This window comes from Manduca sexta, chromosome 8 (assembly GCF_014839805.1).
Source record: "Manduca sexta isolate Smith_Timp_Sample1 chromosome 8, JHU_Msex_v1.0, whole genome shotgun sequence".
Lineage (NCBI taxonomy): Eukaryota > Metazoa > Arthropoda > Insecta > Lepidoptera > Sphingidae > Manduca > Manduca sexta.
In genome coordinates, this window is record NC_051122.1 from 1502073 (window position 1) to 1520075 (window position 18003).

Sequence of the window (18003 nt, forward strand, 5' to 3'; positions counted from 1 at the left end):
GCTGCATAAAGTTCAAATTCGCGTGCGCGTTGGAGGATCTAATATCGCGTTCTGAAACTCAACAAAAGTGAAAGTGAATCGCGAACGCGACAAAATTGCATAGTCTCAAAATACATAGTACATAAATAGTGGTCGGCTTCGAGAAACTCAATTTTAGCTAACTTCAGTTGTTAATCTGTCCGATTATTTTTTAATAAGACTATATAGAAATCGAAAGATAAATCTTAAGTTTTGTCACAAATTAAATTATGAATCTTAAGTTAAATTTCTGAACGCAATCATAATATTTGACATTAGATTTGACAACCAACTAATATGTCAATCCATCCTGTCGCATTTCAGAGCACGGAAAAAGTATTATTACGATTAGTCATTGATTACGATATTATATCTATCTTTGTGGTTACGTGCGCGAGAACTTTCTTTACTTTGGTGATCCTTTGTGATAGTGACATTCCAAGTAATGTGCTTTTTTTTGTGATAGTGACACTTTACTGCTAAATGAGCGGGAAATTTTCTCACTTTGATTAATTACAATTTACGATGCCGAGGAGAAGACGACCTGACTTAGGTCGTCGTAGTCAATCAAATGTGCGAAGAGCTACCTCACGTGCTAACCGCACTGATGACCAGAGACAGACAGATCAAGAAAATAGTCGTATTGCTATGTCAGAATTGCGTTCTTTAGTGAGTGACAATGTAGGAGATAGGCTAAATTATTTATTCAATAAATGCTTTTTTTATTAAATACGGATTCGATTTGTTTCTTTTAAAATCATTTTATACAAAAGATTAGGTCTTTTATTTATCCATGAGGTAGTATGAAGTCTGCCGGGTCAGCTAGTATAATATAGATTTTTTCAAATTCAAATGATTCAAATTTGGAAAATGCTTTATCATAAAACCTCTGTGGTTGATAGTTCCCATTGTTGCAGATTTATTCAGTGACTTGTATTTTTTGAGATTTATTTTTGGGCGTATGACGGTTCCGAGCTATCTTAGAGCAACAGGATACCCCGGGGTCGTCCCGTATGCGCCGAAGTATGCCACCGCGGGTTTTGATTGGTATGACGGTGTAGGATATACTAGGGTATATAGGGGTTAGACCAGTATACCCTACAAATTGACATTCCATTACTGTGTGATGGACGTGTACCTACTGGCGCCCAAGTGTATATGCATAAATGCGGGCTGCAAACCTTTCTAATGATAATTTCACACATAAATTACGAAAGGGAAGCTGGTAGAAATCGGGTTATATGGATCCTTCGCGACTAGTATCGACTGACGATAATTGTCCCACGTCACCCGTACGCGCCATCGACTTTTATATTAACGTGGAAGTAGTTATTTAATATTCAGTGTATTATTTACTTTGACAGTTTTTTTTTACCGTATCTTTTCTTCGACATACATTATAAAATATGCTCTAACTTGAAATTTTGGACTGTGATAAAGTTACTATATAAGTAGATATATTTTGTAAGAATATAAAAGTGTATAGCAAAAATAATTTCTAAGATCTCAAGATTACATTTTGAACTTTTGTAATTTAGAATTTGTTAATAATATACAATAATAAAATTTGTAAATAATACTATTTTTATAGAATATATTAATGTTTGACAATAAATATTTGAACTGAATTCCAAAATGAACTAATTAGTTTTAAACGATATTTTGGATTGTTATTTGTTACACTTGTAGTATTCAATGTATAAAAAATGTGTGGATTGGTTCGCAGATACTTTTTTGTATCAGATATAAATGAATCTGGCGTGTTTCGAAGCATTTTGGTTAATAGCAGACTTTGGATAATTTGTAGGTTAGTAAATTTTTGGTATAATTGAGTCCAATTATAAACATACACAACATGTATTTTTTGTTAATTATACTGTGGAAACCAACTTATATGAATATATGTGAAAATAAAAATATATGAAAATAAAAAATACATATAATTATACAATGAATTTTCAAAGCCACTATATATCCCTATTCCTTTATCCTTATAAGACAAATAAAGCCGTTTTCTAATGTTAATATTTCAACCCATGAATACAAGAAACACGTTCAGTTATAACTGCGCGGTTAAATATACAGTTATTGTATCTGTGCGTGTAAAAGCAAACGATAAAACTGTTATTTTAACTGAATAAACCATGCGACATGTCGTTAAACCGGGTAGGTAAGTATCGGGTTCAATTTCTAGATCAAATGTTCTAAATCTAGACGATATGAATTTCTCGGTTATAGATAAAACCTAGTTTATGTCCTAGGGTTAAACTTACCTACTTCATAACATTTTTATTTTTTTGAATGACGAAACGCGCTTGCTGTTCACCTGATGGTAAGCGATACGACCGCCCATAAACAATAGAAACACCATCCAACACCTTGAATTACAAAGTATTGTTTCGTATTCCACTGCACTCGCCATCCTGAGACATGAGATGTTAAGTCTTATTATGTCCTTATGTGGAACACAACAATAACTACTCACAGCTGCTTGACAGCAGAAATAGACATTACGGTGATACTTCCCCATGCGGACTCTAACATGTGAGAGACCTACCACCAGTAAAATTTATATTATAAACATCAAAATCAATTTAGCTATGAAGCCGTCACCTACACAGAATTGATTTAATATTCACAATATCAATATGGATTTATAAGACAATACAGAGTACAAGATGCAAGACCTGCGTACTGACCTCACAAGGTAATTAAATCCAGAGAATGACTTTCGCTTAGAAAGTGGCGCTGACGACTTAGACATAAAAAAACTACAAACGCTTGCATAAGAAAAAAACCTTTTGAAATGGCGCTTTTTGTTTTTTTCATTTGGTTACTTATCTACAGCATCACTTTTATTCTTTACGTTCAAATGATTTTTATCATTTCTCCTAATAATACATTTTCTAAACTATAAAGGTACTCACCCATGTATTTGCTTGTATCTTTGTACTTACCATGGCTGCTGGCAAAATTACTTTTAGGGAGTGCATCTGTATACTTACTAGATACTTCATATAATATTTTTAAATAAAAATCACACGGGTATTTACTTATGCTAATAATAAAATCTCTGTGGTAAATAGTTCCCATTGTAATTCAGTTATTTTTATTGTGATTTGTTCCGGACAGCGGGCCCTGCACTCCCTTCCGGTATCCATGGTACTTACCATCTCTTGTTGACTACATGTATAACATGGTTACCTCATTAGGCTACGATTTAGCATTTTGTACCTGGATTTCATAGTTATAACTGGCATTGATTGGTTTGGTTTTTGTTTGCACTGACAGCAATAATATGTCCGAGGCTAGAACATATTGAATTTTCGGAAAATGAGGTAAAATAAATTTAATTTGTATGGAGCTAAAATACGTAATTTTAGACGAAATGTAGTGTTTGGTCGTCAAAATTCACTTTGCGTCACTTTTCACTTTCCTTTACAAAAAAAATATTGTATGAAAGTACCTATAACAAAACAATGTTTTTTGTTCCCGGCATTATTCCAATTGCATGAATATGTATATGTATTACCAGATTATTATTAAAAAGTTAGATAGGATGAATCCTCAAGTTGGTCAATTGAGGTCGGTATCATTTACACCACGTGCGAGCCGTGGCAGCAACCAACGAATGCAAGCAATAAATGATCAAACTTAAAACCCCATTTCGTACATTTAGAGGTTTATTTTATTAAATTTAGTTTAGTCAAAAAGTAAATAATTCAGTGTAATTTATTATTCTCGATAAATAATAATATTAATTCCAACCACTTTCGACCTCAAAATCCAGTTATAGAATTCTAAATTTTAACCTTTAATTAAGTCATACTTTACCTGGCACCTGACACTTATCATATGTTAACTAAAATCTGATATCCAAATCCCGACCCTATATATTTAAAGGGCATCATAAATTAGGATGAACCAATATAAATATTCCGTTTTAAACATGAAGATACGGAACCCTAAAAAGCTTTCCGTCAATCATTTCTAACGCCTCACTACTGCTTATGGCGGTTAGGTATGAAAGAAACAAACCGAGTGTGGGAGCGCGGCGTGCGCACGCGCAAGTGGCTAGTTCCGTAAACAAACGTCACGCTACATAATGCAGTCTATCGGTGATTTTGTGAGTTTTATCAATTAACACGGATTTGGATTTTCTGAGAAGTTTTAAGTAAGTGATTTATATTTCAAGCTAGTTTATTTCTTTCTACAATTTTATGTATGTCGGTGTTAAGATTTGGCAGTTTTAACAACCGGTTTTCTATCTAACGCTAAGCCTCTGGGATTCAATTGCGGGCAATTCGTGTTAAATTCTCATTTTTAGGCGGCCCACAAATTAGATGCTATACAGCCTTTTTCCAGTTGACCGAGAGATACTGTTGACTACTTTTTATTTCGTATGTTCATGACATTGTTTAAAGTTATAAATCTTCTGTAAGCAGAATTTGTAAGAAAATGCTGAAGTTTATCAGAAATTTATGATATTAACCGACTTCAAAAAAGGAAGTTATCAATTGAACGTGTTTTTTATTCAATAATTTATCAAACGATTTGGAAAAATATATTTGTTTTTTTTTTAATATATTTCCACATTGGTCCCATAGAACATTTATTCAAAATCAATTAATGTTTTATTATAAACAATATGAGTTATTATATTAACCAAATTAGTGGTTTTGACACGAATATTTCTTAAAGTAAACTTATGAAAATAAAATATATTTTCCTTATTCATTTCACGTAAAGTATCACACGTTAAAGCACCTTTAACCTCTTGCAATTACCAGCACCTGGTTGCAAAAACAGTACCTTCTAAATATGATGCCTCAATTCAAACTCAATTAATTGGATGTAAAAAAAAGAAAAAAAAGATCTGATTCAGTCCATCTTGTAGAGTCCGAGCACTGATGTGGCAAAGGGGCTCTGTAATTTAGCAACCATCATTAATATACATATAGCTATTAGTTGACCCGACAGACGTTGTCCCGTCTTAACTATGAATTTGCAGCGCGCATTCTGACAATCGCTGCAATTAACTTTTCTTAAATTATCTAACGTTCCGCTCAATTTCCTTAATTTTTTCTTTCATAAGATCCTTCTCCTGACAATAACAAACACAACAAAAAAAAATTAGTGAAATCGGTCCAGCCTTTCAGGTGTGATGGCGTGACCAAGGGAAATAGGGATTCATTTTTATTAATATAGATGACGTGACTATTTTTCAATCTGATTTCTATTGTAAGATACAAAAGGGTTGGTATGTTTTTGTGGACAAAAATCCTAAACAAATAATTAAATAAAAAATATGTCGGCCAGAGGTAGACGACGCGACGATCGCCAGAATTAGCAGACCTGTCAATTACATTGGCTAGCCGCGGAAAGCGCGACTGTAGGGGATCGATAACAAGTCAGATATAAAATATTTTAGCCTTTACACAGGTTACAAACATTTCTATTCTATTAGCTTCTTCCAGTTTTTCTCTAATACAGGGTCATTACGACATTGCATTACTAAATGAAACGACATACTTATCTCCTTGGAAAAAACACTTTACAAATAGTTACTTGAGCCGTAGATGTAAAATAAAAAAGTGTAAATTTCGAAGCAAATAAATATTAATAAAAAGTATTTTAAATTTTACGAGTCCTTATGCCACTACTACTGCTCTAAGAGAATCCGTCGCAGCGGCAACATTATACTTTCAGGAATACACTCACCCACACGACATATTCGCATTAAACTACAAAATCATAAAATAATCAGAAAACTAAAACCACGACATTTTATGAAAATATTCGTTATTAATGGATGATTTTTGTAATGTCAAGAAAGGTGAAGACGAGTATGTGGTTTCATGTAATAAATGAATATCAAAATGATCCTGTATAATATTCTTTCGCATTCATCTCATTTATTAATTGTACCAACAAAGTGAAAACAATTACAATCATAGGCACACAACGCCAAATTAAACACGGTCGATGCCAGCTATAAAAATATAATAATTATAAAAATAGATGACACGCTTGAACAGACAACATCTGTTTACCAACAAGTTCCAGAAAGGTAACATATCTACACACAATTAATTATGTTTATATTATTTGTAGTAAATTTTGTAATGAAATTAAGTAATCGGCGTATTTATGCATATTATATTAAAAATGCGGAAGATAAATTAATTTATTCAGAAAGGCAGAATTAACGTGAGGAAGGTTCGTCTTTTAGACATAAAAAAAGTTCTTCCTCTTGCTTGTGTGTTCTATAGGCGAAGATACGCCCTTGACATTAAATGCCGTGTAATAAAACAAGTGTACAAAAAGTAGTGTACAAGTTTTTACTTCATACACGGCATCGGAACGAATCTTTAATATGCAATAAGCAAACAATCCATCTTTATTACTTCGATTGCAAGTTTTGATTATATTTCAAAACCTTTGTCACAGAATTGTACACACCAGAAATTGTGTTATTGCGTGTAATAGAAACTACCATCTTGTCTAATATTTTGTTGGTGGTAGGGTATATTTTATATCCGCCCCGATAGCGACCACCGTGCACAAGGTGTTCCGGGATCAGTCTGTGTAGATCTGTTCAATTCTTGTTTCCAATAGGCCGGCATAATTGTGTCGACTGTCAAAGGGTAATCATCTCTCGTCAGTCGACATTGTATTGGAGAGACAGTGGGGTCAATTTGCCGTGTCAGGATAAAAATTGTCACCAGTTAAAGAAACATATACATTTTGATTTCACAATGATATCAGACCTATCACAATGAATCCAGTCTACCATTAATGACTGTTATTAGTTGTAAAAATTATTTACGTCTCATTTATAATTAATTTATTCTTATTGGATCGCCAGTAGTTAACACATTAAAAACAAAACAAAGCAAACACTCAAATCAAACTACCTAGTTCCAGGCAACCACATCATAAAATATCACATCGGACATAATTTACACTAAAGGTTTACAGAGTATTTATTTATTTCAATTAGAACGGATAAACTAATTACACTAATTAAGTTAATAATAACAATAATAGACCTAAGATTCCTACCCTACATATACTAATTATGTATCGACTCATTAACTTTATCTAGTGTTAATTCCAAAGCGTAATTGAAATGTTAGCGTAAGAAATAATCACCGGCGAGGCTAATAACCTTAACATGGGAGATTCTGAGACCACTTACCAGTTATGGGCCCAGTTCACGAGTGTTTTTTCACACAATCTCTGATATACATTCCTCTAAGATTTCAACGCGTTATAGAAACTACTTTTTTATCGCTTTGAATGACGAGACGAGCTTGCCGTTCGCCTGATGGTAAGCGATACGGCCGCCCATAAACAGTAGAAACACCATTCAATACCTTGAATTACAAAGTATTGTCTGGTATTTCACTCGCTATCCTGAGACGTATGATATTAAGTCTTATTATGTCCAGTAATTACACAAGCTACAATGTCATTCAAACCGGAACACAACAGTGACTACACACTGCTTGGCGGCAGAAATAGACATTGCACTGGTACCTACCCAGACGGACTCTCACATATGAGAAACTTACCACCTTCTTTCTAAAACCAAACTTTATATAAACAATCATAGTTCAATAATGTCAGATATATCCATAATGTTTGACCTAGAAATCCATCCCAAGACCTGTCAGTCTATAACCTACGTTGCTATGAGACCATATAGATGCCGTTGACCTTACTTCTAGACAAAATAAGTGAACTATACAGATGTATATATAAGTAAACACAATCTATGTTGTTGCGTCACCAGCGTCCAATCAAACTAATCAGATTCACGCCAATTACGATACTACACTCGATATAACGAGGTGTGCTGATCAATTCCCATAAGTGTCTCTCGTTTAGTGATTACGTCATAGCGCATCGTGATGAATGAATTAAAAAAGACTTTATTTACAGTAGATAAAGACAGAAATATGTGTGCACTAAGATTTAGAAAACGATTTTGGGAATGATTTGATTTCAAACTGCCTCAGTGGCGTAGTTGTATTACGATACGACTGCACCGCTGGAGTCTCTGATACGATTCTTGGGTCGGGCAGTGATTTTGTGTTTTTCTACTTAGCCTGGAATCTAAAAATGTATGACCAATATGACGATAAGCTCGTCCTCTATTACATCATGGGACGGAATACACTCGGTGGAAAGTCGGTGCCCCAGTGGCGCCTCTGGTTACCCCTTTCTGGTATAAAGGTTGTGATTGTGTGTGTTATCTGGTAAACTGATTACGTATACCATATTTAAAGCACGGAATAGAATAAACAAAGACAATTCTTTATTAATATGTAAAATTATTGTTCAGATCTGTTCATTAAAATTTAAACCGAAGACATTATCAATGATTGAAAAGGATACATTTTTATTTGGTTTTTATTTTTCGTTGCTGCTCACACGACTACCGACAAATCATTTATATATTTCTAGTGCCTATTCTTAAATAGTCTACTAACAACACTTTTGTAATAAAGTACGAAAATAATTTTTAGAAACAAATACTTTTGCAGACTTGCCCATTTCATTAGGTCTATATCCTTTCGTAATTATGGTGAAGGGAGACGCAATGTTTTTTTCCGAAGGTTGCGATTGCGTCCGTGTGTGTCCAATGACTAGTTTTTATTTGCTATAGTATGGTAGTATTGTTAATACCAACCTGGTATTTCGTATTAACAAAATATGTTATTATATTTTATTTAACTGCGTATTCTCTATGTTACTGTGGGAAAAGGTACTGGATATATTTTATACCTGGCTAGGGAGTGACCACACACCTCGTGAACCTACCATGGATCATTCCAGATCACCCAGTGCATACGTACGTAGTTACCAGCAGCGAAGAATTAAATTTTCCGAAAGAGAACACTACACAACTTATAGGTAGTAATAATATGCATAAGTGCGGTTTTGAAATCATTCTGATGATAATAAATTTTACATAAATTACAAAAGAGAAGCTAGTAGGAATTGCGATTGGTAATACATCTCCCATTGATCCACTGATAAAATGACCCTAAAATTAATGAAGCAACTTTCCCAAGCTCCATTGCAATAAGGAACTCATACTAATGACCATTAGGAGATACTAGGATTTCATAAGATGGCAGGTGTATATTTATAATAAAATATGCAATCTAGCCAGACAATCTTCCGGCTTATCACGACGATGATCTAATAAAGGCAGTTATATAACCTCTTGTTTTAAACGAAATAGAACTTGTAGAGTTGCAGTACTAAAAATAGCAAAAAGAAAGTATGAATGTTTCAAATCTTAGCAAAGGTATTTCAATAGCTTTCGTTTAGTTTAAAAATATGTCGTCTTATAAAATGCAGGGAAGACGCATTGCAATTTCCAAAAAAAAGGAGAATATAAAGAACAAAAAAAAAAGCAAAGGGGAGAAGGCTCTAAGCTATAATATATACGTTTGGAGATAATGTATTACATATTTTTGTAGGATCAAACAAGCTGCAAACACCTGGTGATAAGTTACTGCCTATTATATTCAATAAACTCAAGTATGTTTAGAAAATTATAGATGCGTTACGAACCAAATAGATTCAAAAGCCAAAACCAAAACAGTTTAAATAATATATTTAAATGCTCACGCTCTCTAAACCACCAACCAACTTTACTGTTTCCAAAATGGTACGAAATAATAGATAATAGCCTCCCGTCGCGCCGTAATAGATTTCATAGAAAACATGATATTGAGTGAAAGCCACAATTGGATAACAACTTGTGTAACAAAACTTGGACAAATTTAAGTTTGGTTAATTTGATATTAGTACCCCTTTTTTTTCGCGGGCAATAAACGTATTATCGCTACATCACTTGAGGGTGAGTGGAACGGTTATGTTGGTTTCATCGGTCTTATGATCCAATGTCGGCACTCGGGAGTATAGCATCATCCGATCGAGCATTGGACCGAGTCCCTAGCCCCTGTATACCCCAGACCGGCATTCCAACCAAAACCCGCGGTGGCCTTCTTCAACGCATATGGGACGGCCCCGGGGTATCTTGTTGCACTAAGATAATATTGGTACCCCTAATAATTAGTAGTATTTACCCATTCGTTTCGAGTAAGTTAACGTTTATAAAAGTTTGTTTGTTTGAACGCACTAATCTGAAAAACTACTATATCGATTTTGATTATTTCACTAATAGGAAGTTATATTACGTCTAAATGGTATAGGCTATTTTTTATCCGTAGAAATTATTTATCCCGAAAAACCTTTTTCACGCGGACGGAGCAGAAGGCTAAAACTAGTTGGAGATAGAGCAGAACAGGTAGAAGCAATAAGTGTAATATCAGAAAGAGAAACTAATTCAATGTAGAATTTACCTCTTCGATGACTCGAACTCAATGCTGACAAATAGTTTGGTGCAGCTATAAAAGAGAAGGGCGAGAACTTTGCAAAACAATTTAACTATGTATAACGAAGGTTAGTACCAAATGCAAACAAATATCTACCTATTTATGTCTATTAGTAGCCATTATTTAGAAAGAAAGATATTATTTGTATATCCTGTGCCGCACACAAACATTTATAACAAAGTACAAAATAAGAAATACATAAAGAATGCGGTCAACGTGCATCCTATAATACTGCCGAAAGGTTCCAGTTCTTGGGCTGGTTTTCATACTGGTACCTTCACCTAGTGGATAGTGATTCACAGATTGTATTAGAAAAACAAAATACAAGAAAAAGAAAGCAAATAGATACTATAAGTAAATGAATGGTGAGAGTTAAAAATAGACTGTTTACCAATTATTTACAGTTTACATACTTCCCCTTGAATGTGAAACTTACTTGAATACGATCTTTAATTAAAAACGTAAAGTTATAAACAAAGCATGCATGAAGGGTTCATTCTGATACTTACGTCGTAACCAGTATGACTACTGGACATAATAAGACTTAACATCTCATGTCTCAGGATGGCAAGCGCTGTTTAATACCAAACAATACTTTGTAATTCAAATTTTTGGATGATTTTTCTACTGATTATGGGCGGTCGTATCGCTTACTATCCGGCTAACGGCAAGCTCGTCTCGTCATTAAAAGCAAGAACAAAAGTTGTATTGCATGAGCATTCAGGCCCGTGATACTATATAAGTATAAAGCGATATTGGGTTTTTCTGTTCCGTGTCGGCCAAGCATCTAGAATCAGATATAGCTACAGACTCTGTATTCTATTACTTAAGACGGAACACAGATGGTGAAAAGTGGGTGCCTTGGTTCACCTCGATCTAGCGCTTTGGGGATAAAGGAGTGATGTTAGTCTGTTTTGTATGGCGAGTGAGATTAACGAATCTCAGACAACCATCCCTTTAGAGTTAAGACTATCAGTACGTGCATATCGTCGTATGGAGTTATGCGTGATGATGGTACACACATAATGACAGTTCTTGTTTGCCGGTCTAATGTATAAAAGTGTGTCGAAACACTTTTTATACAAGGTTTCATTATTGTCCAAAGCATCAGTTTGAACAAATTACAGACTTTTAAACCTTTAATTCTTTTGTTTCAGAAAGATATAAATATGCCTTTCATTGACATTGCGTTTCAAGCTGAAATCAGTAGATACGAAGATCCAGAGTTCGAAGAATTTGCGAAAAAAAACTGCAATGAGAACTTTGAAACAAGAGGTAAAGCGATTGACGAACTGAGAAGGATGATACGCGGTAAGTACGGAAATCAATTCGCGTTCATATTATTGAAGAGTTGGAAGATATGGAGTGCGTCATGGTTCATAGACCGCGGAGCAAGCCGAGTGACAAATCTTTTTGTCAAATTAGTTTCGAAATTATGGCGTGCCTATTGGTTAACACAGCGCGGAGCAAGCTGAGTATCAATTTTTTTCGTCAAATTAGTTTTTGTTGAAGTTGTTGCTTAGTCGTAATTTTTTGTCAAATTAGTTTCGACTAGACATTTTATGTAGCATATATTGCGTAAGAACTATGAGATACGTTTACTAGTGGCATTCTTACTATATTTTTTTTTATTGCCTTAAAAGACAATCGAGCGAGCGATTCGCCTGTCGGTAGCAGCCTCCAGCGCCCACGGGTTTTACAATGCCAAAGGCACAGCCAGGCCGTTGCCTACCGAAATACTTATACTAATATTAAAATATTTGTATGTTTATCAGAAGTAAACGCAGCAACCGCTGAACGTATTTGGGGGAAATTTAGCACAATGATAAACCATGGTCTGGATTACCTTTTAGTTAAATTACTTTTTATCTCATTAATATGGTCCCGTGGAAAATTCGATTATTTAATTGAATTTTTAATCTGATTGTTGAATAGATGGCGCGCGATAGATTGAGTTATAGATTTATTCACTGATTTTGTACTTCAATCATTCTATACAAATTGAATTCACCGCAAATCATGCAAATATCTTTACAAAAGTCAACCTGCCGTGATAGTTTGCAAGTTTTCTTCCTGATATAAACCTCGCTGAATACTACAGAAATACGAAACTGCTCGCTCGTATTCGCTGACCGACCACATCGATGTTTATTTTAACTATAACTTATTCTATTTTATGTTAAGCCGCCGACCATGATACCCAAAACAAACACATTGAATTTGGAAATTCTACAATAATGTATGCAGACCTTGTATCCTCGTGTATTGTGGTCAATATATAGCGGTCACGTGCATTGAAAGATAAAACGTGTAAATACAGGGTATTTTGAAATTGTAATGGAAGTGTAACAATATTAAGATTTTTTACAATTATCCCTAATATTACTAGTAATATTTGTAAATAGAATGAAGATATCTTTCAATGAACGATTCAATTATTATTTATTACTTGCAAATAAATATTATCTTTCAGTATAATTTAGAACAAGAAGTCTTCCTACTCTAATAGTAGCGTTAACACTTAGGGACTAGAAACTTGCAGTTTGATTCCCATATCGAACCCTACTTTATGTTGATTGAATAAATTTCCCCGACATTAGATCACGCGTAGGATCAGGCTAATCGAACATGCCTAAAAATGAACGTGGAGCTGACCCCACATTAAAATAAGTTGTGGCGAATAGTTGACCAATAACACATATAGACAAATCATTTATCAAGAGTAATTTAATTAATTCAATCGTGATGTAAGCTATATTTCCTATTAGATACCCTGCTGTACTAAGGAATCATAGTTTCAAGGAGGTCATGCAATTGACCCGATATCACAACCATGACCTACAAGTTGAAGCGTTTAACCTTAGACATCCTTTAGATCAACAGTATAGCTAGAGCGTTTCTTATTTATATCATGAACAGGTCACTTCATCCCCTAAGGTTAGCACTGGGTTAGTTAGATATTTATAAGGCTAGTATCGTCTAGTATATTTGTAACACATATTACGACATTTTATTGGATACGGTTTCATACATATTTAAAATCAGCATGTTTTTCTATGTTTCTTTAATATAGTTAAAATTTTTCCAAAAAAAAAAATGTCAACTGTCGATATTATACATTAATTTTATTTTTTCTGCACTCCCTTATGTCAAATCTCACACTCTTCTGTGTGCGCAGTGTGACTAAGAGGTACAACATTTTGTCTTCGTGTATTTAATTTATAGATCATATTACAAATTCAATTAATATTATAAATAATGAAGATTCGGAAAAAAGTGGGATGATTTTGGTCGATTAGGCATTAACCGATAGACTGATTTTGATAAAATTTAGTACACAGATAGATCATGTCTTCGATTAACACAGTTGCTTTAAATCCCGTAAATGCGTTGCCCTACGAATTATTTCGAAAGATTCAAGTTGGTAGGGTTGCGAACAAATCGAAATACCACCTTATGACACGTTTCTGCCTAAGTTATGTTATGCAATCCTGGTATATTGCAACTAAGATTTAATTACGATAACAATGGTTATTGTTCGCAGAGAAAGGCGAGTGCTGCCCGCGGCGGCTCGACGACGCGTATTGTCTCAGGTTTCTGCGGTGTCGCAGGTTCATACCGGCTTTGGCGCATAAATTGGTAATTAGATTTTAGGTTATTTATAGCCTTAACGTCTGTTCATTAAGTCTAAGTAGAGGCTACTCGTCAAATAATTTCTAAGACGACTAAATACAAAATCCAAGGCCCTAAATGAATGTTAAACGGAAGAATTATTATATTGTGCATTAACTGTATTATACATTAACTGATGGATATCATAGATTTGCGCACTGTGTCACGGATCCTTAGTATTGTTCTATAAAATAGATGTTTACAAATTAAGAATTATATTCTATAGTCAATAGGATACCCGATCCATTGTCAAATGAGCTTCAAGCTTGACTTACGAAAATGTAAGAACAATAATATCCTTTCTTAGTATTAAAATGGTAACAAGTTTGAAGCTATTGTAGAGTAAATCAGAAGAAAGAAAAGTAATTTATTTATCACAGACATGCACAGGTACAAACGTATAAAGGAGAAAAAAGTATAAGGGGTAGAAAGTGGACGCTGCATCATAATATTAACCACAATTAATGAATACTTCGATATAGTATGCTCATGTACGGCTTTAATTGTTTTGAAGAAAGTACCAAATGCTATCTTTTGAACATATGCCATCGAAATATTTCCTTCTGTACTTGTATCTATTATTATTCCGAAGTTTCAAGTTGGGAAACGCGAAGATTTATTATGGCAGCCAGTCACCGGGCGAACACCTTGACACGTAAACATAAATACCTTTTCAAATCTAATGCGATCATATTTACTGCGACTTACTATACTATAAATAGTTATAGAATTGCCAAACTGCCGTTTGAAAGGAAATTACCACGCTCAAATTGTCATTGTTCTGAGGCTCAAATATAATACAAAAAAAAATATATGAAAACATAGTTATTTGTTAAGACTTTGAGAGTATGAATTTAGGAAAGTATAAATCTATTTTATCGATAATATCATTATTTAGTAATTGATTAATCATTTGATTATCGATTTTAATTCTCAAGTACTAAAGAAAATTTAATAGAGAAAAGTTTAAAAATGTAGTCTATAAATCTACCCCCTATAATTGTTTTTTCGTTGACATAACCATTTTAATAGTTAGGTACTCAATTCTGGTATCCACTGGTGGGTTCCTTTGGGTTCCTGCTAGATTTCTGATAGATTCAGCCTCTCGCTTATTACTAAAATTCTCATTTCAGATGGTACGTTACGAAGAGTTTCGTCACAAAAACGCCTATTTATACAACTGTGATGCATTCGGGCTGCAGAAAGTCAAGGATGTATACGGAGGCACGTTGCCAGAGAGTCCGGACAATGGGCGAATAATATTAATGAGGTTTGGTAAGATATTACAGAGGTTACAATTCTACACCACGCTATGTCACTTGTTTGTAACTGCCTTTGATCTGCAAGTGAGCTTTCCTTATTAGCTGCAGTCTTGTAGGTGATATAAAAAGTATTTGATTGTTCTCATGCACATTTTACATTCAAAAAACATCAAACAAGTTCTTTGCTCGCTTGAACAGTTCACTTATTTATAAATAGTAATAAAACCATCTAAAGCTTTAGAAATTATGACATTACCCTATACTCATCATTCTGAGATTTTAGACATGTTTTGTTAGTTTCTAGTATACAATACTGGGCCCTTATTCCTTATCCCGTTCTTTATTTTGTAACGCACCGCGGCACGTTTAAGGTAATAGTAATTGGCATACAGAATACCATTCCCGGTAATTTCATCAAGATAACGTAACCTAGCCGTGTCTGAAGATTACACTGTAATAGAGAATAAGGTAATAACTCCAAACTTAATGTCTTGCCCTTTAAATTATGTCTACCAAAACAGACTGGTATATTGACACGGGAGATCTTTGTTTAATTACTGCAGAATTATCTAGGTATAGTCGGTCTTATCTAAAATATATTTTATTTTACAGGTCGTTGGGACCCTGACGCGGTGCCAATAGACGACGTGGTCCGTTGCGCGCTCATTATGGATGAGATCGCGGTTATGCAGCCCAAACTGCAAATTCTGGGCGTCACCATCATAGTAGACCTGGAAGGGCTGAGCTTACGACACGTGAGGCATTTAACGCCGACAATCGCCTATCAGATAGTCAGTCTTATGGGGGTACGAGAAAGCCTTTTGATTAAACTTACTTTATATACAACGCCATCTATTGATATAATATTGGAATTATTTGAACAGTGTTTACCTGACAAATTTAGTTTGTGCCATAAAGTAGAGATGGCGTTAACAGGAATAGAATTTTCTATTTTAAGAATTATGAGGTATTTATACTTCTTACTTATTGTTTTTTTTCATTTTGTACAGGTTTCGTTTCCTTTACCAATGCATGGGCTTCACATCATAAGATACAGTTGGATTTTAAACTCAATCTTCTACCTATTCAAGCAATTTATGCCCGCTGCCGTATGGAGTCGTCTTCATTTCCATGGCTCCGACATGGCCTCTCTTCACAAATATATAGACCCTGAGTATTTGCCACCGGAATACGGTGGAAGATGTAGGCATGTGGTGACCACTGAGGAATGGTTAGCTAAAGTGTACAAATACAGAGATGACTTTTTAGTACAAGAGTTGAGGGACCTGGGTTTTTATGTTAAATAAACTTTTATATTTATGAGTGTTTGTGGTGTTGTAGATAGATACATTATTATTTATATGTAAATAAAGGTATTGAACGAGAAAAGGAACAAAATACCCACTGAAAATAAATACCTACCAACATGCTGTTCGTTTTTCATTACCTCCAAGTTACCTATTCTATTATCGTAACTTGCAAAACAAACAGCGCCATCTTTATCAGTATTACAATGAGTTTATATCAAGTGTCCAATAGATGGCGCTAAATCGAATTAAATCGAGTTATGAATTACCTACTGCTCAGATATAGAAAAATGACTATGCCACCAAATCATATTATTATCATGAAATCGTTTGATATTCCTCGATCAATTTCCTCCATCCATCCTGCGTTTTCGGAGTTAGTTAAACAGTGCGTAATAAGTAAAATTCATAAATGTCAAAATCCTCAATTTCAAATTCGGTGCGAGAGGCGGACCTTATATATACTGATATTATGCTAATGATAAATCGATAGATACCTTATAATATCGTGTAGTTATGTCACTGCGACGGATAGACTTTGGTAATAAACACTGCAGCTACTCATATAGTTCTTTACTCAACCGGTAATTATTCTTAAATGCAGTGTCGTTAATCGCGAAAGCATTATGGGCATATCGCGCTATTCTTCTTAAATTGCATCTCTGCCTTTTATCAATATTATTGCATTCATCCAAAATACCATTATAAAAGCGGAAGTCGTGCCGTTATCGTAGTTTATAAATTCACAATAAGTCACTCGAACACCCAAAAAGTTAACTGTAAAACTGTGTCGATTCGATTTTAAATACAATGTCAAACTCGATACGTCGCTGTCAAAATGTAGTGAAGAGTGCCAAAATGTCGTCGAGATCGTGGACTCTATTTCTCTGAGTCTATTTCATTTAAATTCCACTAGAATCGTGCGCTAGTGTCGTGTTCAAAAGTACCAATTATCGTGTTTTGAGCTCAATCCTAAATTTCAAATGAAATCGAGTGTCAAGAGTAGGCCGCTGTTACCGGTCCCTGCCCGACGACGACGCTCTAGAAAGGGAATAAAATCGAAACTTAACTCGCTAAATACCAGGAGTGCATAAGCTGGAAGCAGTATAGTTGAACACGTTTAAAATTCTTTTATGTATTATTTATTTTATAAGAGGTAAATTATCCTCCTAAATTTTTACAATATTGTTTTTTTTTACTCATTACTAAGATATACATAGATAGATCATGCAAGAATTTGCGCCATCTGGTGTCATTTTTCCCTCCCGATTTTGCTTTACCCGACGTTAATTATTTTCATAATATGCCGCACGCAGCTCTCGCAAC

At 34.4% G+C, this 18003-nt stretch overlaps 1 protein-coding gene across 1 annotated transcript; it reads left to right on the forward strand.

Moving 5' to 3' along the window:
- The first annotated feature begins 4052 nt into the window (after positions 1-4052).
- Positions 4053-16800, forward strand: LOC115448322 (alpha-tocopherol transfer protein). Its single transcript, XM_030175728.2, has 6 exons — positions 4053-4192; positions 11594-11747; positions 13981-14075; positions 15242-15383; positions 15983-16176; positions 16381-16800. Exons 2-6 carry the CDS (start codon positions 11606-11608, stop codon positions 16675-16677), a joined length of 870 nt encoding a protein of 289 aa, XP_030031588.1. The 5' UTR covers positions 4053-4192; positions 11594-11605; the 3' UTR covers positions 16678-16800.
- The last annotated feature ends 1203 nt before the right edge of the window (positions 16801-18003 follow it).